Genomic DNA, 27,853 nt, shown 5'->3' on the forward strand with positions numbered 1-27,853 from the left:
TCACAGCCATCAGCGACTAAATTTGAATGATGAATAGCTGATAGGGATCTTGGAAAGAGATAGAGCACCTCCACCCTACTAAGCTGAACCTCTACCCTATGGGTCTCAGTCTCAGCCTCTCCCTTCTTAACCATCGTTTTCCACATTCTTCCCCAAGGCTCACATGGACTCCTTGTCTGCCGTTTCAACACCAGTTGGCCAGAATCCAGTCCATTCATTGCCTCCTGTAGAATTACCAACAGATGATCCTCCCCCAGAAGATTCACAACCATCAGCAACTAAATTTGAATTATGAATAGCTGATATGGGTCTTGGAAAGAGAGCACCTCCACCCTACTAAGCTGAACCTCCACCCTATGAGTCTCAGTCTCTGCCTCTCCCTTCTCAACCATTGTTTTCCACATTCTTTCCCAAGGCTCACATGGACTCCTTGTCTGCCGTTTCAACACCAGTTGGCCAGAATCCAGTCCATTCATTGCCACCTGTAGAATTACCAACAGATGATCCTCCCCCGGAAGATTCACAGCCATCAGCGACTAAATTTGAATGATGAATAGCTGATAGGGGTCTTGGAAAGAGATAGAGCACCTCCACCCTACTAAGCTGAACCTCCACCCTATGAGTCTCAGTCTCTGTCTCTCCCTTCTCAACCATTGTTTTCCACATTCTTCCCCAAGGCTCACATGGACTCCTTGTTTGCCGTTTCAACACCAGTTGGCCAGAATCCAGTCCATTCATTGCCACCTGTAGAATTACCTACAGATGATCCTCCCCCGGAAGATTCACAGCCATCAGCGACTAAATTTGAATGATGAATAGCTGATAGGGATCTTGGAAAGAGATAGAGCACCTCCACCCTACTAAGCTGGACCTCTACCCTATGAGTCTCAGTCTCTGTCTCTCCCTTCTCAACCATTGTTTTCCACATTCTTCCCCAAGGCTCACATGGACTCCTTGTCTGCCGTTTCAACACCAGTTGGCCAGAATCCAGTCCATTCATTGCCACCTGTAGAATTACCAACAGATGATCCTCCCCGGAAGATTCACAGCCATCAGCAACTAAATTTGAATGATGAATAGCTGATAGGGATCTTGGAAAGAGATAGAGCACCTCCACCCTACTAAGCTGGACCTCTACCCTATGAGTCTCAGTCTCTGTCTCTCCCTTCTCAACCATTGTTTTCCACATTCTTCCTCAAGGCTCACATGGACTCCTTCTCTGCCGTTTCAACACCAGTTGGCCAGAATCCAGTCCATTCATTGCCACCTGTAGAATTACCAACAGATGATCCTCCCCCGGAAGATTCACAGCCATCAGCGACTAAATTTGAATGATGAATAGCTGATAGGGGTCTTGGAAAGAGATAGAGCACCTCCACCCTACTAAGCTGAACCTCCACCCTATGAGTCTCAGTCTCAGCCTCTCCCTTCTTAACCATCGTTTTCCACATTCTTCCCCAAGGCTCACATGGACTCCTTGTCTGCCGTTTCAACACCAGTTGGCCAGAATCCAGTCCATTCATTGCCACCTGTAGAATTACCAACAGATGATCCTCCCCCAGAAGATTCACAACCATCAGCAACTAAATTTGAATTATGAATAGCTGATATGGGTCTTGGAAAGAGAGCACCTCCACCCTACTAAGCTTAACCTCCAGCCTATGAGTCTCAGTCTCTGCCTCTCCCTTCTCAACCATTGTTTTCCACATTCTTCCCCAAGGCTCACATAGACTCCTTGTCTGCCGTTTCAACACCAGTTGGCCAGAATCCAGTCCATTCATTGCCACCTGTAGAATTACCAACAGATGATCCTCCCCTGGAAGATTCACAGCCATCAGCAACTAAATTTGAATGATGAATAGCTGATAGGGGTCTTGGAAAGAGATAGAGCACCTCCAGCCTACTAAGCTGGACCTCTACCCTATGAGTCTCAGTCTCTGCCTCCCCCTTATCAACCATCGTACACACACACATATATATATATATACACACTGCATGTTGAAATGCATTTTTAATTTTTATTACAAAATTAATGAAAAATATTTTTTTTAAAAAAAAATTCAAATATACTGTATGTCTGCATACATATATTTACAAATATATGCAAAAATATATATTTTTAAAATGACTCTTTTTTATGTGTTAAAAGAAATCTGAATAATATATTTAAAAAAATATATTTAAAAACATAGATTACATTTTTGTTTATAAAAATGCATTTCAACATACAGTATATATACATACACACACATATATTGAAATATATTTTTAAATATTTTGAATATGGCCAAGATTGGGATTGTAGTATTTCAAATATATGTCAATATATTTGAGAAGAATATTTTAAAAATATATTTCAAATATATTTTTCTTCCATGTGGGACCCACATCAACATGCCAGATCCATGTGAAATTCCACCAGGCTGCAAATGCAAATTCCCGCCACACAGTACTTTCACTGCTCCGACTCCTAGCGTGATGACGTCAACAAAACCCGCCCTACACATAGGCGTTTATGTCAGTGTCCTGGGAACAGATTACAAGGCTGTATTTGGGTGGCTGTGCTAGAAGGGGTGATTTGTACTAGGAGGATGGATATGTCTTGGGAAGGGGGATTTGAGGGGGAAGGGTCTGTGCTGGTAAGGATGATTGGGGGGATTTGTGCTAATAGGGGAAATTTGGGGGTAGGATTACTGCTAGGAGAGAATATTTTAGGGGGGGAGGGGGGTTGTACTGGGAGAGGAGGATTTGGAGGGGAAAAGGATTTATGCTCAGAGGGAAAATTTAAGGAGTAGAGGATTTGTGGTAGGAGGGGGGGATTTGGGCAGGGAGAGGATTTCAGTTGGGAGGGGGGATTTGTGCTGAGAGGGTGAATGTTTGTTGGAGGAGAATTTCGACTTGCTAAGGGAGTTTATGCTTAGGGGGTAAATGTGAAGATGATTGCTTGATTCTTTTATGTGGGGGAGGGAATTTTTGCTGACAAACAATGCTCAGACATTTTGTGGGGAAGGGGGGGGGGCAATTTTTGGCATCCTTGCCCTGGGCACTTGATGGCAGTGTCCTGACACTGCTGATAGGAGGAGAATGTAAAGTGACAAAATAGATGAGCGCATCGCTGTGCTGCTTCTCCTTTCACCATCCAGTCATAGACTGGGGGTGGGTTCATAACAACCTGGACTCAGAGAAAGTAATCTGAATGATGCTGACCATCAGACTGAGGACATCTTATGGCAGTGGAGATGTACAGAGAGAAAATGTTCTGGATTAACCACCTCCCATTCGGCCGTTGTATATAAACGGCCAGACGGTGGCACTGCAGGGTCGGGTGGTCGTTTATAAACGGCCTCCCCACACCCAGCTTGTGTGTGCTCTCTGGGAGCGTGCAGCACTGCAATCCGGTGCCCGCTGTGTCCTCCAGACACAATGGAACACCGATCGTCGGATGGGACCTCTGTGCAAGGTCCCGATCATGTGATCGCTGATTGGCCAATCAGTAATCACATGCAAAGTAGTACGCAAGATGTCACTTGTGACATCATTGCTTACTACGTGTGAAATCTGTGAATGATCACAGAGGTCACCTGGTACAGGGCTATTCACAACAGCCTTGTACCATGTGACAAGCTGTGACCAATCACAGCTCACTCAGTAGTTCTCAATGGCTGCAAGAATGCAGACAGAGAGAAAAATAAATTATTGCTTTTACATCCTATATGAGTGTAAAAGCAATCAGTGTAAAAAAAAAAAAAAAGATCTTCATCACCCCCAACAAGTAGTACAGTGTCACCATTGTGACACTGCACTGCTAGGGTGGCAGTATGTAAAAAAAAAAAAAATTAAATTTATAAAAAATAAAATAAAAATACAAAAAAAAAGTTTCAAAATTATAATTTTTGGTTATAAACTAATTTTGCTTTTTTTTTGTTACTAAAAAGATAACGGAATACATTTTGCCCAAGATTTATGATGAAATATTATTTATTTGCTAAATTTTATAAGAAATACACTTTTTTTCTAAATTTTTGGACTTTTCATTTACATAGCAAAAAAAATAAAAATCCCGGCAGTGAATAAATACCACCAAAAAAAAGTTTTATCTGTCTCAAAAAAATGGTAAAAAATTCATATGGGTACGGTGTTGCATGACCGCGCAATTCTCATTCAAAGTGTGATAGCGCTGACAGCTGAAAATTGCCCTGGACAGGAAGGGGGAGAAAGTGTCCGGACTGGAAGGGGAGTGAAAGTGTCTGGACTGGAAGGGGGGGAAAGTGTCCGGACTGGAAGGGGGGGAAAGCGTCTGGACTGGAAGGGGGTGAAAGTGTCCGGACTGGAAGGGGGTGAAAGTGTCCGGACAGGAAGGGAGGAAAGTGTCCGGACAGGAAGGGGCTGAAAGTGTCCGGACAGGAAGGGGGGTGAAAGTGTCCGGACAGGAAGGGGGTGAAAGTGTCCGGACTGGAAGGGGGGGAAAGTGTCTGGACAGGAAGGGGGAGAAAGTGTCCGGACTGGAAGGGGGTGAAAGTGTCCGGACTGGAAGGGGGGGAAAGTGTCCGGACTGGAAGGGGGGAAAGTGTCCGGACTGGAAGGGGAGTGAAAGTGTCTGGACTGGAAGGGGGTGAAAGTGTCCGGACAGGAAGGGGGGGAAAGCGTCCAGACTGGAAGGGGGGGAAAGCGTCTGGACTGGAAGGGGGTGAAAGTGTCCGGACTGGAAGGGGGTGAAAGTGTCCGGACAGGAAGGGGGTGAAAGTGTCCGGACAGGAAGGGGGGTGAAAGTGTCCGGACAGGAAGGGGGTGAAAGTGTCCGGACTGGAAGGGGGGGAAAGTGTCCGGACTGGAAGGGGGTGAAAGTGTCCGGACTGGAAGGGGGTGAAAGTGTCCGGACTGGAAGGGGAGGAAAGTGTCCGGACTGGAAGGGGGTGAAAGTGTCCGGACTGGAAGGGGAGGAAAGTGTCCGGACTGGAAGTGGTTAAAAGGAAATATTGCAACAATTGTTTTCTAATGGGCTATACATTGTATCTTCTATTTTTTTCCTGCTGGAGTTCTGCTTTAAGGGCTAAGCTTGAGGGATCGGAGACATTGACGTACGTAATGTTTTCTTCAGTGAAATCTGGTATTACTGGTTTACACAACCCTAAACAAATTGTTAGAATTTCTACTGACTGAGAAGTTATTCAACCTACATACTGACCTACTTACAGCAAGGTTCTGTAGAAAGAATAGAACTTCTGGGTTGGTGTAAAGTTCTCGGAGTTAAACCGCACTCTGCATGAAAAACCAGGGAGAAGATTCACAGCCATCAGCGATTAAATTCGAATTATGAACGGATGGAAGAGACCTTAGAAAGAGATGGTGCACCTCCACCCTACCAAGACGAACCTCCACCCTACGAGTCTTTGCCTCTGCCTTCTTATCCATCGTTCTCCACTTCCTTCTCCGAAGCTCACACGGACTCCTTGTCATATTTCTCCTCCATTTCAACACCAACTGGCCAAACTTATCCAGGCTTATCATTTTTGGAGCTACGGACAGAACAAGCTCCCCCGGATTACATAGAAGGACCTCCCCCGGACTACTTTGAACCATACTGGATTACTGTAGAGCTTCCCCAACCACCTGATGCTTCAGCAGGATCCGTAACGGAACAAACCAGGTCAAGGTGTCACCAGCCAACCAGTTTGGAGTCTTCCCAAGCACAAACCTCTAATCCCTCCCTAGGTTCTTTGGATGGACAGACCAGTTCAAGCTCCCTCCGTCCAACCAGTTTGGAGTCTTCCCAAGCACAAACCTCTAATCCCTCCCTAGGTTCTTTGGATGGACAGACCAGTTCAAGCTCCCTCCGTCCAACCAGTTTGGATTCGTCTGGTGAGAGAACTTCCTTGCAGAGAATTGCTAGGCCACGAAGTTGTCTACTATGGTCAATTATCAACTTTTTTTTTATGCCAGTACTAGGATTTGCTGCCATTGTTATCTCTATAAAGGTAAATATCTCAGTAAGAGCTGGAGAAGATCAGGTGGCTTCAAAAGAAGCAAAATCTAAATTAAAATGTCACTGACTTACAGGGCAAGTTGGAAATATCTGTATAGAATTTAAAGATTTACCAAAATAAATAGGTTAAATGCCAAGAGAACTTAGAACTAACCTTTCCTGCTGCCCGCGCCACTCAATTGTGGACAAAAATCCAATAAAGGCTGATATGCTGTCAGATGGCTGATCACCCACTGAGCTCAGTGGTTTGACCCACTGGCCCCTACATTACTGTTGCTAAATGGGGGCTGGTGGAAGGAACCACAGCATGTGGTGGGGGGACCACGAAATCGACACTCCCATATGTGTCCGATCATAAGATATAGTGAATGCAGGGCCCGGGGAGAGTGGATATAGTGAATGCAGGGTCCAGGGAGACCAGATATAGTGAATGCGGGGTTCGGCGAGACCGGATATAGTGAATGCAGGGTCTGGGAGAGCGGATATAGTGAATGCGGGGTCCGGGGAGACCGGATATAGTGAATGCGGGGTACGGGGAGAGCGGATATAGTGAATGCGGGGTCCAGGGAGAGCGGATATAGTGAATGCGGGGTCCGGGGAGAGCGGATATAGTGAATGCAGGGTCCGGGGAGAGTGGATATAGTGAATGCAGGGTCCAGGGAGACCAGATATAGTGAATGCGGGGTCCAGGGAGACCGGATATAGTGAATGCGGGGTCCGGGGAGAGCGGATATAGTGAATGCAGGGTCTGGGGAGAGCGGATATAGTGAATGCAGGGTCCGGGGAGAGTGGATATAGTGAATGCCGGTTCCGGGGAGAGCGGATATAGTGAATGCCGGGTCCGGGGAGAGCGGATATAGTGAATGCAGGGTTCGGGGAGAGTGGATATAGTGAATGTCGGTTCCGGGGAGAGCGGATATAGTGAATGCCGGGTCCGGGGAGAGCGGATATAGTGAATGCAGGGTTCGGGGAGAGTGGATATAGTGAATGCGGGGTCCGGGGAGAGCGGATATAGTGAATGCGGGGTCTGGGGAGAGCGGATATAGTGAATGCAGGGTCCGGGGAGAGCGGATATAGTGAATGTAGGGTCCGGGGAGAGCGGATATAGTGAATGCAGGGTTCGGGGAGAGCGGATATAGTGAATGCAGGGTCCGGGGAGAGCAGATATAGTGAATTCGGGGTCCGGGAAGAGCGGATATAGTGAATGCGGGGTCCGGGGAGAGCGGATATAGTGAATGCGGGGTCCGGGGAGAGCGGATATAGTGAATGCGGGGTCCGGGGATAGCGGATATAGTGAATGCGGGGTCCAGGGAGAGCAGATATAGCGAATGCGGGGTCCAGGGAGAGCAGATATAGCGAATGCGGGGTCCAGGGAGAGCAGATATAGTGAATTCGGGGTCCGGGAAGAGCGGATATAGTGAATGCGGGGTCCGGGGAGAGCGGATATAGTGAATGCGGGGTCCGGGGAGAGCGGATATAGTGAATGCGGGGTCCGGGGAGAGCGGATATAGTGAATGCGGGGTCCGGGGAGAGCGGATATAGTGAATGCGGGGTCCGGGGAGAGCGGATATAGTGAATGCGGGGTCCGGGGATAGCGGATATAGTGAATGCGGGGTCCGGGGAGAGCGGATATAGTGAATGCTCGGTGTGGGGTTTTGTAACACTTTAAATCTGTATTTTTAGATAGAAAATGATAACCTCCCAAACATTGTATATATATATATATCTTTTTTTTTTAGCAAAGACCCTAGCAAATAAAATGGCGATCTTTGAAATTTTTTATGTCACATGGTATTTGCGCAGCGTTTTTTCAAATGTATTTTGTTCGGGAAAAACGACACTTTAGTGAATTAAAAAAACAAAACACAATATACCCCCCCCTTTTTTTTAATATGAAAGAGGATGTTACAGCGAGTAATTAGATATCTAACATTTTATGCTTTAAAATTGCGCACGCTTGAGGAATGGCAACAAACTACGCTACATAAAAATCTCCATAGTTGACGCTTTAAACATTTTTTACAGGTTACCTGTTTAGAGTTACACAGGAGGTCTGATACTAGAATGAATGCTAGATATAGGCGATAACCTCACATATGTGGTGCGATCGCCATTTACGTGCCGCCGTGGGACAGACGCCTGCGTTTGCCTTTGTCTGCGAGCATGGTGGGATGTTTTAGTTTTCTTCTTTAATTAAATTTTTTATTTTTACACTCTTTAATTTTTTTTTTACAGTTACAGAGGAGGTCTAGTACTAGGATTATTGCTCTCACTCTAACGATTGCGGCGATACCTCACATGTGTGCTGCGATCACTGTTTACATATGCATTCGCTTCTGCGCGTGAGCACGGAGGGAAGGGGGCGCTTTAAAATTTTTTTTTTCTTTTTTCTTTATTTACACTGTTCCTTTATTTACTAACACTTTAAGTCCTGGGCTTCCCGGTGGGATGGGAAAGGCAGCGGAGGGCGCCACCTGTAAAAACGATCCAGTGGCTAATTAGATCGCTAGGATCGCTTTTACATTGTAGAGCTTCGCCAACTCTAAAACAAATACCGGGGTCATGACTGCAACCGCTCAAACTGTGGCGGCGTACCCAGGGGCGGACTGACAACTCATGGGGCCCCCGGGCAATAGGGGATAATGGGGCCACTGTGTCCTTGCCCAAACTCAAAAAAGCCTATGAAAAAGGTACCAGGGACATTCTTCCCACTGACCCCCAATGTAAGGCATATTCTTCTCACTGACCACCAATGTAAGGGACATTCTTCCCACTGACCCCCAATGTAAGGCATATTCTTCTCACTGACCACCAATGTAAGGAGCATTCTTCCCACTGACCCCCCAATGTAAGGGACATTCTTCCCACTGACCCCCAATGTAAGGGACATTCTTCCCACTGACCCCCAATGTAAGGGACATTCTTCCCACTGATCACCAATGTAAGGGACATTCTTCCCACTGACCCCCAATGTAAGGGACATTCTTCCCACCGACCACCAATGTAAGGGACATTCTTCCCACTGACCTTCAATGTAAGGGGCATTCTTCCCACTGACCACCAATGTATGGAGCATTCTTTCCACTGACCACCAATGTATGGAGCATTCTTCCCACTGACCACCAATGTAAGGAACATTCTTCCCACTGACCCCCAATGTAAGGGACATTCTTCCCACTGATCACCAATGTAAGGGACATTCTTCCCACTGACCCCTAATGTAAGGGACATTCTTCCCACTGACCACCAATGTAAGGGACATTCTTCCCACTGACCCCCAATGTAAGGGACATTCTTCCCACTGACCGCCAATGTGAGGGACATTCTTCCCACTGACCCCTAATGTAAGGGACATTCTTCCCACTGACCCCCAATGTAAGGGACATTCTTCCCACTGATCACCAATGTAAGGGACATTCTTCCCACTGACCCCTAATGTAAGGGACATTCTTCCCACTGACTCCCAATGTAAGGGACATTCTTCCCACTGACCACCAATGTAAGGGACATTCCTCCCACTGACTCCCAATGTAAGGGACATTCTTCCCACTGACCACCAATGTAAGGGACATTCCTCCCACTGACCACCAATGTAAGGGACATTCTTCCCACTGACCACCAATGTAAGGCACATTCTCCTCACTGACCCCCAATGTAAGAGACATTTTTCCCACTGAGGGAGAAAGCTGTGGCCAAAGATCACACAGAATCAGACACCTCCAGCCAGGTGACTGATCCCTCATTGTGCTCAGTTGTTCTATCCACTGGCTCCTTCATCTCTACTGTGCTTGTTGGTACCTAAAGAACAGTGGGAGGAACCACAGATCCTCAGGGGTGGGGTTTGCAAGTGTCTGATCTTCATTTCTGTAGAGATGGGCAGCAGGAAAGGTAAGTTGCCAAGTTGTTTGGACATTTTATTTGAGCTTCACCTTAATACCAACCTGTCCCCATAGACCTGTCCAGGCTTTTGGATCATCTATTTATTGTATGTCTGGGCATGAAAAAACATTTGGAGACCAGAAATCAGAATTTTGTTTCGGCAAAATAATAGAATTCCATGGTCAGTAGCAGGGGCGGACTGACAACTCATGGGGCCCCCGGGCAATAGGGGATCATGGGACTCAAAAAAGCCTATAAAAAAGGTACCAGGGGCATCTCATGGGGCCCCCTACTGACCCCGGGCCCTCGGGCAGTGCCCGATTTTCCAAATGGTCAGTCCGCCCCTGGGCGTACCCATACGTCTTTCGGTGACAAGTGGTTAAGCCAGAGCTTAGTGTCACTCTAAGTCCTCCGTTTGCTCCGGGTCAGTAGGACCAAATGCACCAATACCAAGAGGCGGCCGGGCAGTTAGCATTTTCACAAAGTCAGCAATGGTTATCTCTCAGCGTAGGTTTCCTTTCCTGCGATTACGGTGCCTCTCTTCCTTTGCCACCTTTCACCTTCCTCATTGACTCCAATGCATTTAACCAAAATAGCAACATTTTCTCAAAGATCCTGATGGTAAGGAAACAAAAAGCCTCAGTTTTGCTCATCCCTTCACACAAACATGTGGAGAGCATACAAACTCCATGCAGACAGAGCCCCTGGGAGGGGGGGATTCTTAACGCCAACACTGTAAGGTGACAATGCGAACCAATAAGACGAAGCAGTGTCCTTCATAAAATGTTCCTTTTACAGGATCTTCTGTATACAATGTAAATATATAACTTTTTCACTTTATTCCTCCAGGTGAGACAAAACGTAGACAGAGGAAATATCGCCAAAGCGGAGAAATATTCCCGTTGTGTCATCATATTGAATGTTTTAACTACAATGAGTGGATTTATGTTTTTATTAGTAATTCCTTTCCTGATAGCTTATAGTTTAGGAAGATAAACTACAACTTCTGCAGAAAACTCCTCCTCCTCCTCTTCCTCCTCCTCTTCCTCCTCCTCTTCCCCCTCCTCGTCGTATTTCCTAAAGTGAACAAGATGGAAGCAAAGCCCAGGTATCCAGTGGTCCAGGCAAGGCCCCATTTGACCCATTGACGGCATTCTGTCCCACTTACATGTACTTTTTATGTATTGAACTGCATTGGATTACAGATGCTGACATCTAGTGGAGGTTTTGGGCCACTACAACTTATTGAATTTTGTGAAGTTGCATCTCCCTCTTTCCTTCCCTCTTGTTGAGTGCTAGTTAGTTCAATCCTACCTACCCACATGGAAGAAAAATATATTTGAAAAATATTCTTCCCCAATACATTGACATATATTTGAAATACTACAATTTTGGCCGTATTCAATATATTTCAATAAATATACTTCAATATATATACTGCATGTTGAAATGCGTTTTTATTACAAAAATGACAAATATTTTTAAAAATACATTTTGAAATATACTGTGCGTCTTTAAAAATACAAATCTGAACTTTTGGAAGGCATTTACAATTATATGTAAAAATATATGTTAAAATGACTTTATTATATGTTAAAAAAATTCTGAAGAATATATTTTAAAAAATTATATTTTTAAAAATATTTTTCATATATAAAAAATGCATTTCAACATGCAGTGTGTGTGTATATATATATATATATATATATATATATATATATATATATATATATATATACACTGCATGTTGAAATGCATTTTTTATATATGAAAAATATTTTTAAAAATATAATTTTTTAAAATATATTCTTCAGATATATATATATTTTAAATTATTTATTTATTTCAGGTACTTATAAATCGCTGTCAATTTACGCCACGCTTTACATATATATTGAACATTCACATCAGTCCCTAGCCCTCAAGGGGCGTACAAGCTAAGATCCCTAACTCACATTCATACATACACATACTAGGGGCCAATTTAGACAGGATCCAATTCACCTACCAGAATGACTTTTTGGAGTGTGGGAGGAAACTGGAGTACCCAGAGGAAACCCATGCAAACCCACATGCAAACTCCAGGCAGGTGGCGCCGTGGCTGGGAATCGAACCAATGACTTTAGTACTGCCAGGCAGAAGTGCTAACCATTTAGCCACTATGCTGCTCTGTATTATATGTAAAAATATATGTTAAAATGACTTTTTTATATGTTAAAAAAAATCTGAAGAATATATTTAAAAAAATTATTTTTCATATATTTTGTAATATATAAAAAATGCATTTCAACATGCAGTGTATATATATATATATATATATATATATATATTTTAAATATATTGAATATGGCCAAAATGTGTATATATATATATGTATATATGTATGTAGATATGTATATCTATGTGTGTGTGTGTATATATATATATATTTATTGAAATATATTTTGATATATATTTAATATGGCTAAGATTGTAGTATTTCAAATATGTCAATACATTTGGGAATAATATTTTTAAAATACATTTCAAATATATTTTTCTTCCCTATGGGTAGACATCTCCCTATTTCTTCCATGTTCCCTCAGCCAGTGTTAGTAATTCACAGAGAGAAGCTCTAGCAAAGTTGTTATCTTTTTACACTTCAAAAGACTGGAAAAACGCCCTCTGAACTGCAATTAGCTGAAGTATAATTGTGTTGGATTCAACTTACGTGTCGTATTGAAGAGTTAAACTGCCTGAGGATGGTGCCAAGTCAGCAAGTGACCATACTGCCGGGACAGATTGGATCTAAAGACGGAACATACAGCACCATGCTCATTAAAGTGATACTAATGTCTTGTTTTTTAAAAAATAAAAATAACAACCACAGCATACTTACCTGTTGTGTGCAGCGGTCTTGCACAGAGTAGCCTGGATCCTCTTGGTACCCCCACTGGCACTCCTGGCCCCTCCCTCCTGTTGGGTGCCCCAATAGCAAATAGCTTGCTATGGGGGCACCCGAGTGGGTGCGCTCCAGAGCTGCTGCTCTGCATGTCCATTCATTCTTTGCCCCCTGCCTCTTCCGATTGGCTCACTGGCTGTGATTGACAGCACCGGGAGCCAATGGCATAAAATGCGTGAAGGTAATAAACCTTGAGACTTTAGAACCACTTTAATGTTTCAAATACAGGTTTCACTTGCAGGTTCCGGGCACATTAAAGCTCGATTAAACCCCAAATGCAGAAGGTTAGCTATGTGAAAATTCCTGTCAAAGTCAAGGCTGACTCTTCCGCATTCAAACTTTACTACTGACCATCAAATTACAGAACTAATCTGGAGGAATTGTTGGGTGTGAGGGGAAATAGTGAAGAACAAATCCTAGAGAAGTTCAAATTTTCATGTCGCATAAATGCAGCCACTTATTCCACTAGGTGTGCCTCTGTTTTGACATACGGGATTTACTGAAGTTAGCTCCGATTGTGTGTAATGGGCCAGGTTTGGGGCAGGTTCACTTTTCTGTGTATATATTTTTATATATATACACTATATTGCCAAAAGTATTGGCCCCGCCCTCCAAATCATGTGATTCAGGTGTTCCAATCCCCTCCAATCATGTGATTCAGGTGTTCCAATCCCCTCCCAGTCATGTGATTCAGGTGTTCCAATCCCCTCCCAATCATGTGATTCAGGTGTTCCAATCCCCTCCATATCATGTGATTCAGGTGTTCCAATCCCCTCCATGGACACAGGTGTATACAATCCAGCCCCTAGACATGCAGACGGCTTCTACAAACATTGGTGAAAGAATGGGTCGCTCTCAGGAGCTCAGTGACTCCAAGCGTGGTCCCGTGATAGGTGGCCACCTGGGCAATAAGTCCATCCCTGACATTTCCTGGCTACTAAATATTCCACGCTCAACTGTTAGTGGGATTATAACAAAGTGGAAGCCACTGGGAACAACAGCAACTCAGCCACCAAGTGGTAGGCCACGTCACATGACAGGGCGGGGTCAACACATGCTGAAGCGCACAGAAGTCGCCAACTGTCTGCAGAGTCAATAGCTAAAGACCTCCAAACTTGGTGTGGCCTTCAGATGAGCCCAACAACAGTGCGTAGAGAGCTTCATGGAATGGGTTTCCATGGCCGAGCAGCTGCATCCAAGCCTTCCATCACCAAGTGCAATGCAAAGCGTCGGATGCCATGGCGTAAAGCACACCGCCACTGGACTCTAGAGCAGAGGGGAGCTGTAGAGCTTCCACAACCACCTGTTCCTTCAATGGATTCCGTAACAGAACAAACAAGGTCAAGATGTCACCAGCCAACCAGTAGACAGGTTTCCCAAGCACCAGCTTCCAATTCCTCACCAGGTTCTTTGATTGGTGCTTTGGTTGGTAATTCAGAAAGTTGAGTGGGTAATAAAATATAATTCCCTGGGTTCATGTGCATTGGTGATGAGCCAAATGCCCTGATGTCTCATTAAAGAGAACCTGTCCCCCAAAAAATTAAAGTTACACCTGAGCGCTCAGAAGCACTTCCAGTCCATTAAATCGGGGCACCTACATGTGAAAGCGTCAATTGCACTACATACGTTACATATCACCACTCATGCCAGAGCGAGACCAATAATTATTCACTGTGTCACATATCTAGTGGAGATTGAGAAGAAGAAGGAGCTTCTCTTGTCCAACACACTTGAAAGTGGTGAGAGGAGGTGTGAGGACCTGGTGGGGCACGAAGGCTGGTGTAGCAGGCAGCGCCAGCTGTTGGTTACAGAATCCGGATGGCCACGGATCACTGGACAGGGACCAGAGGCCAGTACGCAGTGAGACTTGATGAGCAGAGAGGAGCAGAGAAAGCACAAAAGCCAAAAGGTCACCAACAGCCGGGCAGCACGGTACAACAACATCAGGCAGAAGCAGATTCAGGATACAATCCAGGATCAGTTCACGGACAGGTAGCCAAGTAAAGGAACTTAAGGCAGCAGTGGAGTTAGGGTATGAGCCAAGGTCACAACAGGTAGGCAGGAGTCCTGAGACCAGTCAGAGGCAAGCCGGGTTATACATGGAAAGGCAAATATAGAAGATCAGGACCCAGGTAAAGCAGGAACTAGCTGAAGACCACTCAGCACTCTGTTAATGCCACAATCCAGCCTAAATAGGCCATTTGGCACCAAAGCCAGTGCCAGGGACGTGAATAGGGTCTCTAATGTGAAGGAGAACTCTAATATGATGGTAGAACCTCTGATGTTACATAGTTAGTCTGGCTGAAAAAAGACAAAAGTCCATCCAGTTACCCCATTAAAAAAAAAAGTTATAAACCTACACCCACAGTTGATCCAGAGGAAGGCAAAAAAACCAAGGAAAGTACGATCCAATTTGCTCCTGCAGGGGAAAAAAAATTCCTTCCTGATCCCCCGAGAGGCAATCGGATATTCCCTGGATCAACTTTACCTATAAATGTTGTATCCAGTTATTTTCTGTGTATCTAAGAAAGAATCCAGGACTTCCCTACAGCAATCCACTGAGCTGGCCACAACCAGCTCTTGAGGGAGTCTATTCCACATTTTCACAGCTCTCACTGTGAAGAAACCTTTCCGTGTTTGGAGATTAAATTTCTTTTCCTCCACACGTAAAGAGCGCCCCCTTGTCCTTTGTGATGACCTCAGGGGGCATAACTCTACACCGAGTTCACTATATGAACCACTGATGTGATGAGGGCCTCTAACATGAAGAGGGAACTCTAATGTGAAGGAGAACTCTGGTATGACAGTAGGACCTCTGATGTGATGAGGATCTCTGATGTGATGAGGGCCTCTAACATAAAGAGGGAACTGTAATGTGAAGGAGAACTATAATATGACGGTAGGACCTCTGATGTGATGAGGGCCTCTATCACGTACCTGGTGATGGAGGCCAATGGAGAGAGGGCTTCACTTGCGGCTAAGTTCCAGACTTAGCGGGAGTCAGGCCCGAAGTGGCACAGGTCGCCTGTAGGAGTGCTGGTTAGTGGTCCACTCAGGAGCACAGCTGGTGTACGGAGATAGGTCTGCAGACAGGAGGCACCTGTGCGGGGTATGCAAGTCCTTCCGGGATTACAGATTTACTGGATAACCGGTTCAAGCCAAGGTCCCCTAATGGACTTTGGACTTGTAAAGGTTTATACCAGTGTTCTAGGTGCCTAACTTTATCCTCTGGTTTTATTGTTTCTGTAGACCTGTTAGAGCTCCTGTTACAGCCAGGTCAGTATTTTGTGTGTTGTCCTAATTGATACCCACAAGACTGCATCTGGCTTCCTTGGAACCAACCATGTCAATGTGGCAGCACCTCATATCACAATGAGTTCACCAACAGGGTATCACATACCTGGTGATGGACGCCAATGGAGAGAGGGCTTCACTTGTGGCTAAGTTCTGGACTCCCCTGAGAGTGGGACAGCGGGAGTCAGGCCCAAAGTTGCACAGGTCGCCTGTAGGAGTGCTGGTTGGTGGTCCACTCAGAAGCACAGCTGGTGCACGGAGATAGGTCTGCAGACAGGAGGCGCCTGTGCGTGGTATGCAAGCCCTTCCGGGATTTAGATGTTTACTGGGTTGTCGGTTCAAGCTGAGGTCAGGTACCAGGTGGGAAACAGAGCAGACGTAGTCAGATGGGATAGCTGAGGTCATACACAGAGGAGCGAGAGAGAGAGTATCCTTTAGCCAAGCCAAGGTCAGATCAGGGGTTCAGTAGAGCAGACAGGTCCAAGTGCAAGCCGGGTCAGTATCAGGAAGTCACAGGTAACAGGAACAAGGCACGTGGAGCTAGAGATCATCCAGCAATCAGAGGAAGTGGTGAGCCTCCTTATAAAGGACGTCTGGCACCAGAATGAGGCTGATGTGTACTTTGGCGGCTATGTAGAGTATTGGCTGAAATGCCAGATCTCCCAGAATTTCTGTCGTGGACAGGACCCTGACAGCCTCTAACATGAAGAGGGAACTCTAATGTGAAGGAGAACTCTGATATGATGGAAGGACCTCTGATGTGATAAGGGCCTCTAACATGAAGAGGGAACTCTAATGTGAAGGAGAACTCTGATATGATGGAAGGACCTCTGATGTGATGAGGACCTCTGATGTGATGAGGACCTCTAACATGAAGAGGGAACTCTAATGTGAAGGAGAACTCTGATATGATGGAAGGACCTCTGATGTGATGAGGGCCTCTAACATGAAGAGAGAACACTAATGTGAAGGAGAACTCTGGTATGACGGTAGGACCTCTGATGTGATGAGGAGATCTGATGTGATGAGGGCCTCTAACATGAAGAGGGAACTCTAATGTGAAGGAGAACTCTGATATGACGGTAGAACCTCTGATGTGATGAGGATCTCTGATGTGATGAGGTCTTCTAACATGAAGAGAGAACTCTAATGTGAAGGAGAACTCTGATATGACAGTAGGACCTCTGATGTGATGAGGATCTCTGATGTGATGAGGACTCTAACATGAAGAGGGAACTCTAATGTAAAGGGGAACTCTGATATGACGGTAGGACCTCTGATGTGATGAGGGCCTCTAACATGAAGAGAGAACTCTGGTATGACGGTAGGACCTCTGATGTGATGAGGACCTCTGATGTGATGAGGACCTCTAACATGAAGAGGGAACTCTAATGTGAAGGGGAACTCTGACATGACGGTAGGACCTCTGATGTGATGAGGACCTCTGACATGAAGAGGGAACTCTAATGTGAAGAGGAACTCTGACATGATGGTAGGACCTCTGATGTGATGAGGGCCTCTAACATAAAGAGGGAACTATAAAGTGAAGGAGAATTCTGATATGATGAAAGGACCTCTGATGTGATGAGGACCTCTAATGTGAAGGAGAACTCTAATGTGAAGGAGAACTCTGATATGACGGTAGAACCTCTGATGTGATGAGGACATCTGATGTGATGAGGGCCTCTAAGATGAAGAGGGAACTCTAATGTGAAGGAGAACTCTGATATGACGGTAGAACCTCTGATGTGATGAGGACATCTGATGTGATGAGGGCCTCTAACATGAAGAGGGAACTCTAATGTGAAGGAGAACTCTGGTATGACAGTAGGACCTCTGATGTGATGAGGACCTCTGATGTGATGAGGATCTCTAACATGAAGAGGGAACTCTAATGTAAAGGAGAACTCTGATATGATGGTAGGACCTTGATGTGATGAGGATCTCTAATGTGATAAGGACCTCTGATGTGATGAGGGGGTCTAACATGAAGAGGGAACTCTAACGTGAAGGAGAACTTTGATATGACGGTAGGACCTCTGATGTGATAAGGACCTCTGATGTAATGAGGACCTCTAACATAAAGAGGGAACTCTAATGTGAAGGAACAGCTCTGATGTAATGGTGGAACTCTCCATGCAAGGAGGGGCTTCTGATGTGAAGTTTATTTTCATCAAGGTGGTTGTATACTTTGTCCCAGACTCAGGATTCTCATAGATAAGTAACATGAAGGTTTTTTGGTTTAAATTGGGGTGCCTCAAAATTTCCACCCAAAGGGTGATGTGACCGAAAAAAGGTTGAAAAAAGTTGACGTAACATATTTAAAGAAGGTTTTATCCCAATTTGACTGCAAAAGTGAAAATATACTTTAGGTGCTACTTGAACCTTAAGGGGCCAGAGACATTGACATGACATAGAAATATTATTTTCTCCTCCGAAGTCCGGTTTGACAGGTTTTCCCAGAGCTGACCAATTATCGACATTTCTTCCAGCAAAGAGAAGGTATTCAATCTGCATACCAAATCTTTCTTAATAGTTAAGACTTTATAGACAGAATACAGGAGTAAAGTCGGAAGGTTCAAGGAGTCAAACCGTATCCTGCACGGGAAACCAGGGAGAAGATTCGCAGCCATCAGCAACTGAATTCTAATTACCGGTACAGATGGAAGAAGTCTTAAGAAGAGATATAAAACCTCCACCCTATGAGTCTCTGCCTCTACCGTCTCAACGTTCGTTCTCCAATTTCTCCTACGAAGCTCACATGGACTCCTTGTCATATTTCTCGGCCTTTTCAACACCAGCTGGTCAAAATGGAAGAGGCCTTAGAAAGAGATTTTGCACCTCCACCCTACCAAGCTGAACCTCCACCCTACGAGTCTCTGCCTCTACCTTTTCAGCCATCGTTCTCCACCTCCTTCCCTGAAGCTCACACGGACGCCTTGTCATATTTCTCCTCCGTTTCAACACCAGCTGGCCGAAATCCAGTCTATCCATTACTACTTCTAGATGAACCTCCTCCGGAGTACTTTGAACCATTCTGGATTACAGTAGAGCATCCACAACCACCTGCTCCTTCAACAGATTCCATAACAGAACAAACCAGGCCAAGATGTCACCAGCCAACCAGTGGGGCGGATTCTCAAGCACAAACCTCCAACCCCTCACCGGGTCTTTTGGTCAGGCCGACCAGGTCTAGCTCAATCGGTCCAACCAGTTTGGAAATATCTTCTGATAGGAGAATTTCCTTGCAGACAAGCGCTAACCCAGAAAGTTGTCTACTATGGTCAATTATGAGCTTTTTTTTGTGCCCGATACTAGGATTTGCTGCCATTGCTATCTCTATAAAGGTAAATATCACTGTTCTGTCCTCGCTACACATTTCTCTTGACATGCAGCTAAACCCTCCTATTCTGCAATCATCCAGACGGAATGTAATCTTGAAGTTTTATTTAAAAAAAAACAAAAACAGGGTGGGTGAAACTATTGAAAAAAACAAATGAGAAATACATACAATCAATGTATGCAACATACATACATGGTAATACATTCTAGTTCACCAGCGATGCTGCCTGTAGGGGATGAAGGTTTAGTGCTGGAGGTATGATGACTGGTTCCTCCTCCTTCGGTTCTCAAAATGGAGTCTGAGCTCCCAGGATGCACCTGTTTCCTTTCCTAAGGATGACAGGAGCTTTTATTAAAGCTGAACAGTTTGTAGTTTCTGTAAAACAGTCAATGTATTCTGGGCTCCATCCAGTGGTCAAATTTAATATTGCAGGTGAAGAAACGCACTGAATTTCCCTGCTGGAGGCAGAACAATCGGCAGGTGGCTTCAAAGGAAGCAAAATTTGAATTACACTTTAGCTAGGACAGGTTGGAGATGATGTAGAAATTTAAGTGACTCTCGCTAAAATAGATGGTCAATACAAGCTGATACCTGCAAAGAAGAAACAAAACATTCACCTCTAGGGCTGCTCCTTTGCAAAAGGAGGGCGAAAGCTGTGGCCAAAGATCACAGAGAATCAGACCCCTCCATTCAGATGACTGATCCCTCATTGTGCTCAGTGGTTCGATCCACTGCCTCCTTCCTCGCTACTGTGCTTGTTGGTATCTAAAGAACAGTGGGAGGAACCACAGATCCTCTGGGGCGGGGAATGTAAGGAACATTCTTGCCACTGGCCCCCAATGTAAGGAGCATTCTTCCCACTGATCACCAATGTAAGGAGCATTCTTCCCACTGACCACCAATGTAAGGGACATTCTTCCCACTGATCCCCAATGTAAGGGAAATTCTTCCCACTGACCCCCAATGTAAGGGACATTCTTCCCACTGACCCCCAATGTAAGGAGCATTCTTCCCACTGACCACCAATGTAAGGAGCATTCTTCAAACTGACCCCCAATGTAAGGGAAATTCTTCCCACTGACCCCCAATGTAAGGGACATTCTTCCCACTGACCCCCAATGTAAGGAGCATTCTTCCCACTGACCATCAATGTAAGGGACATTCTTCCCACTGACCACCAATGTAAGGGGCATTCTTCCCACTGACCTCCAATGTAAGGGACATTCTTCCCACTGACCACCAATGTAAGGGACATTCTTCAAACTGACCCCCAATGTAAGGAGCATTCTTCCCACTGACCACCAATGTAATGGACATTCTTCCCACTGACCCCCAATGTAAGGAGCATTCTTCCCACTGACCACCAATGTAAGGGAAATTCTTCTTACTGACCACCAATGTAAGGGACATTCTTCCCACTGACCACCAATGTAAGGAGCATTCTTCCCACTGGCCACCAATGTAAGGGACATTCTTCCCACTGACCACCAATGTAAGGGACATTCTTCCCACTGACCACCAATGTAAGGAACATTCTTCCCAATGACCCCCAATGTAAGGGACATTCTTCCTTCTGGCCTCCAATGTAAGGGACATTCTACCCACTGACCACCAATGTAAGGGACAGTCTTCCTTCTGGCCTCCAATGTAAGGGACATTCTACCCACTGACCCCCAATGTAAGGGACATTCTTCCCACTGACCCCCAATGTAAGGGACATTCTTCCCACTGACCCCCAATGTAAGGGACAGTCTTCCTTCTGGCCTCCAATGTAAGGGACATTCTACCCACTGACCCCCAATGTAAGGGACATTCTTCCCACTGACCCCCAATGTAAGGGACAGTCTTCCTTCTGGCCTCCAATGTAAGGGACATTCTACCCACTGACCCCCAATGTAAGGGACATTCTTCTCACTGACCACCAATGTAAGGGACATTCTTTCCCACTGATCACCAATGTAAGGAGCATTCTTCCCACTGGCCACCAATGTAAGGAACATTCTTCCCAATGACCACCAATGTAAGGGACATTCTTCCCACTGACCACCAATGTATGGGACATTCTTCCCACTGATCCCCAATGTAAGGAGCATTCTTCCCACTGACCACCAATGTAAGGGACATTCTTCCCACTGATCACCAATGTAAGGGACATTCCTCTTACTGGCCCCCAATGTAAGGAGCATTCTTCCCAGTGGCCACCAATGTAAGGAGCATTCTTCCCACTGACCACCAATGTAAGGGACATTCTTCCCACTGACCCCCAATGTAAGGGACATTCTTCCCACTGACCACCAATGTAAGGGACATTCCTTCCACTGACCACCAATGTAAGGGACATTCTTCCCACTGAGGGAGAAAGCTGTGGCCAAAGATCACACAGAATCAGACACCTCCAGCCAGGTGACTGATCCCTCATTGTGCTCAGTCGTTTGATCCACTGGCTCCTTCATCGCTACTGTGCTTGTTGGTACCTAAAGAACAGTGGGAGGAACCACAGATCCTCAGGGGTGGGGTTTGGAAGTGTAGAGATGGGCAGCAGGAAAGGTGAGTTGCCAGGTTGTTTGGACATTTTATTTGAGCTTCACCTTAATACCAACCTGTCCCCTTAGACCTGTCCAGGCTTTTGGATCATCTATTTATTGTATGTCTGGGCATGAAAAAACATTTGGAGACCAGAAATCAGAATTTTGTTTCAGCAAAGAATTAAATTCCATGGTCAGTAGGTTCATGCGCACCAAAACTAAAGACTGCCAGGCAACTAAGGAGACCACCAATGGTCGTTAACATTAGCATAGGTTTCTTTTCATTTGAAGATGCGTCCTCATTTGTTTTTCCAATTTATGTTTGTCTTCTCCATCGACTGCAATGCATTGAACCCAAATCCCAGAAAAATCCCAATTTTAGAGAAACTAAAAGTCTAAATTTTGCTGACAAACATGTGAAGAGCAGACCACGTCCGTGCAAACAGAACCCAGACAGGGACCCAGGAACCCCATTGTTTTAAGGTGACAATGGGAGCCACTAAGGTGCCACGTAATCCTTCGTAACGTGTCCCATTTATGAGATCTTCTGTATACAATGTATGTATATATATCTTTTTTTTTACTTTCTTCCTCCAGGTGAAAATCAGCATTCACAGTGGAGATATCATCGAAGCAGAAAGATGGTCATGTTGTGTGGTGATGGTTAATGCCGCAGCTACGATCTTTGGACCTTTACTCTCACTGTTGATAGGTTTGTGCATAGGTTTGGTTGTAAGATAGAACGCTCTTGAACCCATTCTCAATCAGGGCTCCGTGGTACCTCCAGAGTTTGCAAAGGGTTCCTTGAGCTGTGGTTGACTGATCTCCCGTGTGATGGTGCCTACAAGGTTCAAGGATCAACGTCACTTGGCAAAGCCAGCAGCATGACACCAATGGAAGTAATATTTTTGCTACTGACCCCCAATGTAAGGAGCAAACCTCCCACTGACCACCAATGTAAGGAGCATTCTTCCCACTGACCCCCAATGTAAGGGACATTCTTCCTTCTGGCCTCCAATGTAAGGGACATTCTACCCACTGACCACCAATGTAAGGGACAGTCTTCCTTCTGGCCTCCAATGTAAGGGACATTCTACCCACTGACCCCCAATGTAAGGGACATTCTTCCCACTGACCCCCAATGTAAGGGACATTCTTCCCACTGACCCCCAATGTAAGGGACAGTCTTCCTTCTGGCCTCCAATGTAAGGGACATTCTACCCACTGACCCCCAATGTAAGGGACATTCTTCCCACTGACCCCCAATGTAAGGGACAGTCTTCCTTCTGGCCTCCAATGTAAGGGACATTCTACCCACTGACCCCCAATGTAAGGGACATTCTTCTCACTGACCACCAATGTAAGGGACATTCTTTCCCACTGATCACCAATGTAAGGAGCATTCTTCCCACTGGCCACCAATGTAAGGAACATTCTTCCCAATGACCACCAATGTAAGGGACATTCTTCCCACTGACCACCAATGTATGGGACATTCTTCCCACTGATCCCCAATGTAAGGAGCATTCTTCCCACTGACCACCAATGTAAGGGACATTCTTCCCACTGATCACCAATGTAAGGGACATTCCTCTTACTGGCCCCCAATGTAAGGGACATTCTTCCCACTGACCACCAATGTAAGGGACATTCTTCTAACTGACCCCCAATGTAAGGGACATTCTTCCCACTGATCACCAATGTAAGGGACATTCTTCCCACTGACCACCAATGTAAGGGACATTCTTCCCACTGACCCCCAATGTAAGGGGCATTCTTCCTACTGATCACCAATGCAACTTTGTAGAAACGTGAGAGGCTGCAGCAGGGGGCTGATCTGTGTCAGACATTTGTGAACACAGCCAAGAACTGCACAGTCACCAGGATTTACAAAATTGTGTTATCTCTGAGCCAGCTTCTCGGTCCAGCAAGAGGATAACGGCTCTGGATGATGCCTGAACAAAGATGGCGCCGTCCTTCTGGAGAGAAAAGCAGATGAAGGCATTGCCAGGGTGGAGTCCTGTGGGAGGTACAAAATACCTGAAAGTGCTACACCTTACTTAACACTGAAAAATAAATCCAGTACTAGTCAGATCACTCCAGTTATGTCTGTCTGTTGCCGGGTCTGTTTGCTGCCATCCATTACTCACTCTCAGGGTCAGGATTTTTAATAACCCCGCCCACAATCTGTATATTAATATTCCCCAACTTGATGCCCAGTACTGAGGACACAACATTCTCTCCCCTTTCAGAGAGAGCAGTTGACCCTTCATGTGGGGGTCCCCGCTAGAACTTGGGAACCAGTTAGAGGGGATCATGCCCACATGGAAGAAAAATATATTTTAAAAATATTCTTCCCAAATATATTGACATATATATGAAATGCTACAATTTTGGCCGTATTCAATATATTTCAATAAATAAATAAATGCTTTTTTATTACAAAATATATGAAAATATTTTTCTCTCTTTTTTTTTTTTTGTTTTCTTTTTTAGTTAATTTGTTGCTTTTAATATTGCAGCGATATCTGACAGTTATGCTGTTTACTCTGAAGGATATATTTTTTAAAAATATATTTTTAAAAATGTATTTTTTTATACATATATTCTTCAGGTTTTTTTTTTTTACATATAAAGAAGTAATTTTAACATTTATTTTTACTTATATGGTATTTGTAAACGGATTCCAAAAATGTAGATTTGTATTTTTAAAGACATACATTATATTTGAAATGTATTTTTAAAAGTATTTTTCATATATTTTGTAGTAAAAAGCATTTTAACATGCAGTATATACAGTTGCAAGAAAAAGTATGTGAACCCCTTGGGATTACGTGGAGTTTTGCATGAATTGGGCATAAAATGTGCTCTGAACGTCATCTAAGTCACAACAATAGAAGAACACAGTCTGCTGAACATAATACTACACAAACATTAGATGTTGCCATGGTTTAATTGCACATAACATGTAAACATTCACAGTGCAGGGAGGAAAAAGTATGTGAACCTTTGGACTTAATAACTGATTCACCCTCCTTTGGCAGCAATAACCTCAACCAACGTTTCCTGTAGTTGCAGATCAGACCTGCACAACGATCTGGAGTCATTTTGGACCACTCCTCTTCACAAAACTGTTTCAGTGTAGCAATATTCTTGGGATGTCTGGTGTGAATCGCTCTCTTAAGGTCATGCCACAGCATTTCAATGCGGTTGAGGTCAGGACTGTGACTGGGCCACTCCAGAAGGCGTATTCTGTGCTGTTGCAGCCATTGTTTTGTTGAATTACTTGTATGCTTTGGGTCATTGTCCTGTTGCATCACCCATCCTCTGCGGAGCTTCAGTTGGCGGACAGATGGTCGTACATTTTCCTGCAAAATGTCTTGATAAACTCTGGAATTCATTTTCCCATCAATGACAACAATCCGTCCAGCCCTGAGGCAGCAAAGCAGCCCCAAACCATGATGCTCCCTCCGCCATGTTTCACAGTGGGGATGAGGTTTTGATGTTGGTGTGCTGGGCCTTTTTTTCTCCACACATAGTGTTGTGTGTTCTTCCCAAACAACTCAATCTTGGTTTCATCTGTCCAGAGTATATTTTGCCAGTAGTGCTGTGGAACATCCAGGTGCTCTTTTGCAAACTTCAAACGTGCTGCAATATTCTTTTTGGACAGCAATGGCTTCCTCCGTGGTGTCCTCCCATGTACTCCATTCTTGTTTTATGTTTTCCTTATTGTAGATGTGTCAACAAAAATGTTAGCATGTGCCAGAGATTTCTGTAGGTCTTTAGCTGACACTCTGGGATTCTTCTTTACCTCATGCAGCATTCTGCGCTGTGCTCTTGCAGTCATTTTTACAGGACGACCACGCCTAGGGAGAGTAGCAACAGTGCTAAACTTTCTCCATTTGTAGACAGTCTGTCTTACCGTGGACACATGAACATCAAGGCTCAAGGAGATACTTTTGTAACCCTTTCCAGCTTCATGCAAGTCAACAATTCTTGATCGTAGGTCTTCTGAGAGCTCTTTTCTGCGAGGCATGGTTCACATCAGACAGTGCTTCTTGAAACCAGTAAACCCAAAACAGGTGTGTGTTTTTTAAGGGCAGGACAGCTGTCAGCAACACATCCAATATCATCACACTGATTGGAGTCAAGGTTGGCTCACTTCTGGCTCCAATTAGCTCTGGGAGAAGTCATTAAGCTGGGGCCTCACATACTTTTTCCTCCCTGCACTGTGAATGTTTACATGTTATGTGCAATTAAACCATGGCAACATCTAATGTTTGTGTAGTATTATGTTCAGCAGACTGTGTTCTTCTATTGTTGTGACTTAGATGACGTTCAGCGCACATTTTATGCCCAATTCATGCAAAACTCCACGTAATCCCAAGGGGTTCACATACTTTTTCTTGCAACTGTATATATATATATATATTTATTGAAAAATATTGAATATGGCCAAAATTAGAAGATAATTATATTTGAAGGTATTTATATCATGTTTAACCATTTCCATACCAGGCAATTTTACCCCCTTCATGCCCAGGCCAGTTTTCAGGTTTCAGCACTCTCACACTTTGAATGACAATTGCGCGGTCATACAACATTGTACCCAAACTAAAATTTTTATCATTTTCTTCACACAACTAGAGCTTTCTTTTGGTGGTATTTAATCACCGCTGGGGTTTTTATTTTTTGCTAAATTAACAAAAAAAGACCAAAAATTTTGAAAAAAACACACGTTTTTCTTTGTTTCTGTTATAAAAGTTTGCAAATAAATAATTGTTCTTCATAAATTTAGGCCGAGATGTATTCTGCTACATGTCTTTGGTGAAAATAATCCAAATTAGGATGTATTATTTAGTTTGTAGGAAAGTTATAGAGTTCACAAACTATGGTATAGATCTGAATATTGATCAATCCTGAAGTACTGACGGCCAATCTAATTTCTTGAGGTCCAAGAATGTCAGAACAGTACAGATATCCCCCAAATGTCAGGACGGTACAGATATCCCCCAAATGTCAGGACAATACAGATATCCCCCAAATGTCAGGACAGGACAGATATCCCCCAAATGTCAGGACAGGACAGATATCCCCCAAATGTCAGGACAGTACAGATATCCCCCCAAATGTCAGGACAGTACAGATATCCCTCAAATGTCAGAACGGTACAGATATCCCCCAAATGTCAGGACAGGACAGATATCCCCCCAAATGTCAGAACAGTACAGATATCCCCCAAATGTCAGAACAGTACAGATATCCCCCAAATGTCAGGACAGTACAGATATCCCCCAAATGTCAGAACAGTACAGATATCCCCCAAATGTCAGGATGGGACAGATATCCCCCAAATGTCAGGACAGTACAGATATCCCCCAAATGTCAGGACAGTACAGATATCCCCCAAATGTGAGGACAGTACAGATATCCCCCAAATGTCAGGACGGTACAGATATCCCCCAAATGTCAGAACGGTACAGATATCCCCCAAATGTGAGGACAGTACAGATATCCCCCAAATGTCAGAACAGTACAGATATCCCCCAAATGTCAGAACAGTACAGATATCCCCCAAATGTCAGGACAGTACAGATATCCCCCAAATGTCAGAACGGTACAGATATCCCCCAAATGACAGGACAGTACAAATATCCCCCAAATGTCAGCACAGTACAGATATCCCCCAAATGTCAGGACAGGACAGATATCCCCCAAATGTCAGCACAGTACAGATATCCCCCAAATGACAGGACAGTACAGATATCCCCTAAATGTCAGGACAGGACAGATATCCCCCAAATGTCAGAACAGTACAGATATCCCCCAAATGTCAGAACAGTACAGATATCCCCCAAATGTCAGGACAGGACAGATATCCCCCAAAT

At 44.6% G+C, this 27,853-nt stretch overlaps 1 protein-coding gene across 1 annotated transcript; it reads left to right on the plus strand.

The window, feature by feature from the left end:
• The first annotated feature begins 5,178 nt into the window (after positions 1–5,178).
• Positions 5,179–11,295, plus strand: LOC149434301 (uncharacterized). The gene is made up of 2 exons (XM_089663831.1): positions 5,179–5,975; positions 10,712–11,295. The coding sequence occupies exons 1-2, from the start codon at positions 5,322–5,324 to the stop codon at positions 10,856–10,858; spliced, it is 801 nt and encodes a 266-aa protein (XP_089519957.1). The 5' UTR covers positions 5,179–5,321; the 3' UTR covers positions 10,859–11,295.
• The last annotated feature ends 16,558 nt before the right edge of the window (positions 11,296–27,853 follow it).

This window comes from Staurois parvus, unplaced genomic scaffold (genome assembly GCF_062004578.1).
Source record: "Staurois parvus isolate SC_StPar_1 unplaced genomic scaffold, SC_StPar_1.0 ptg001782l, whole genome shotgun sequence".
NCBI classification, from domain to species: Eukaryota; Metazoa; Chordata; class Amphibia; order Anura; family Ranidae; genus Staurois; species Staurois parvus.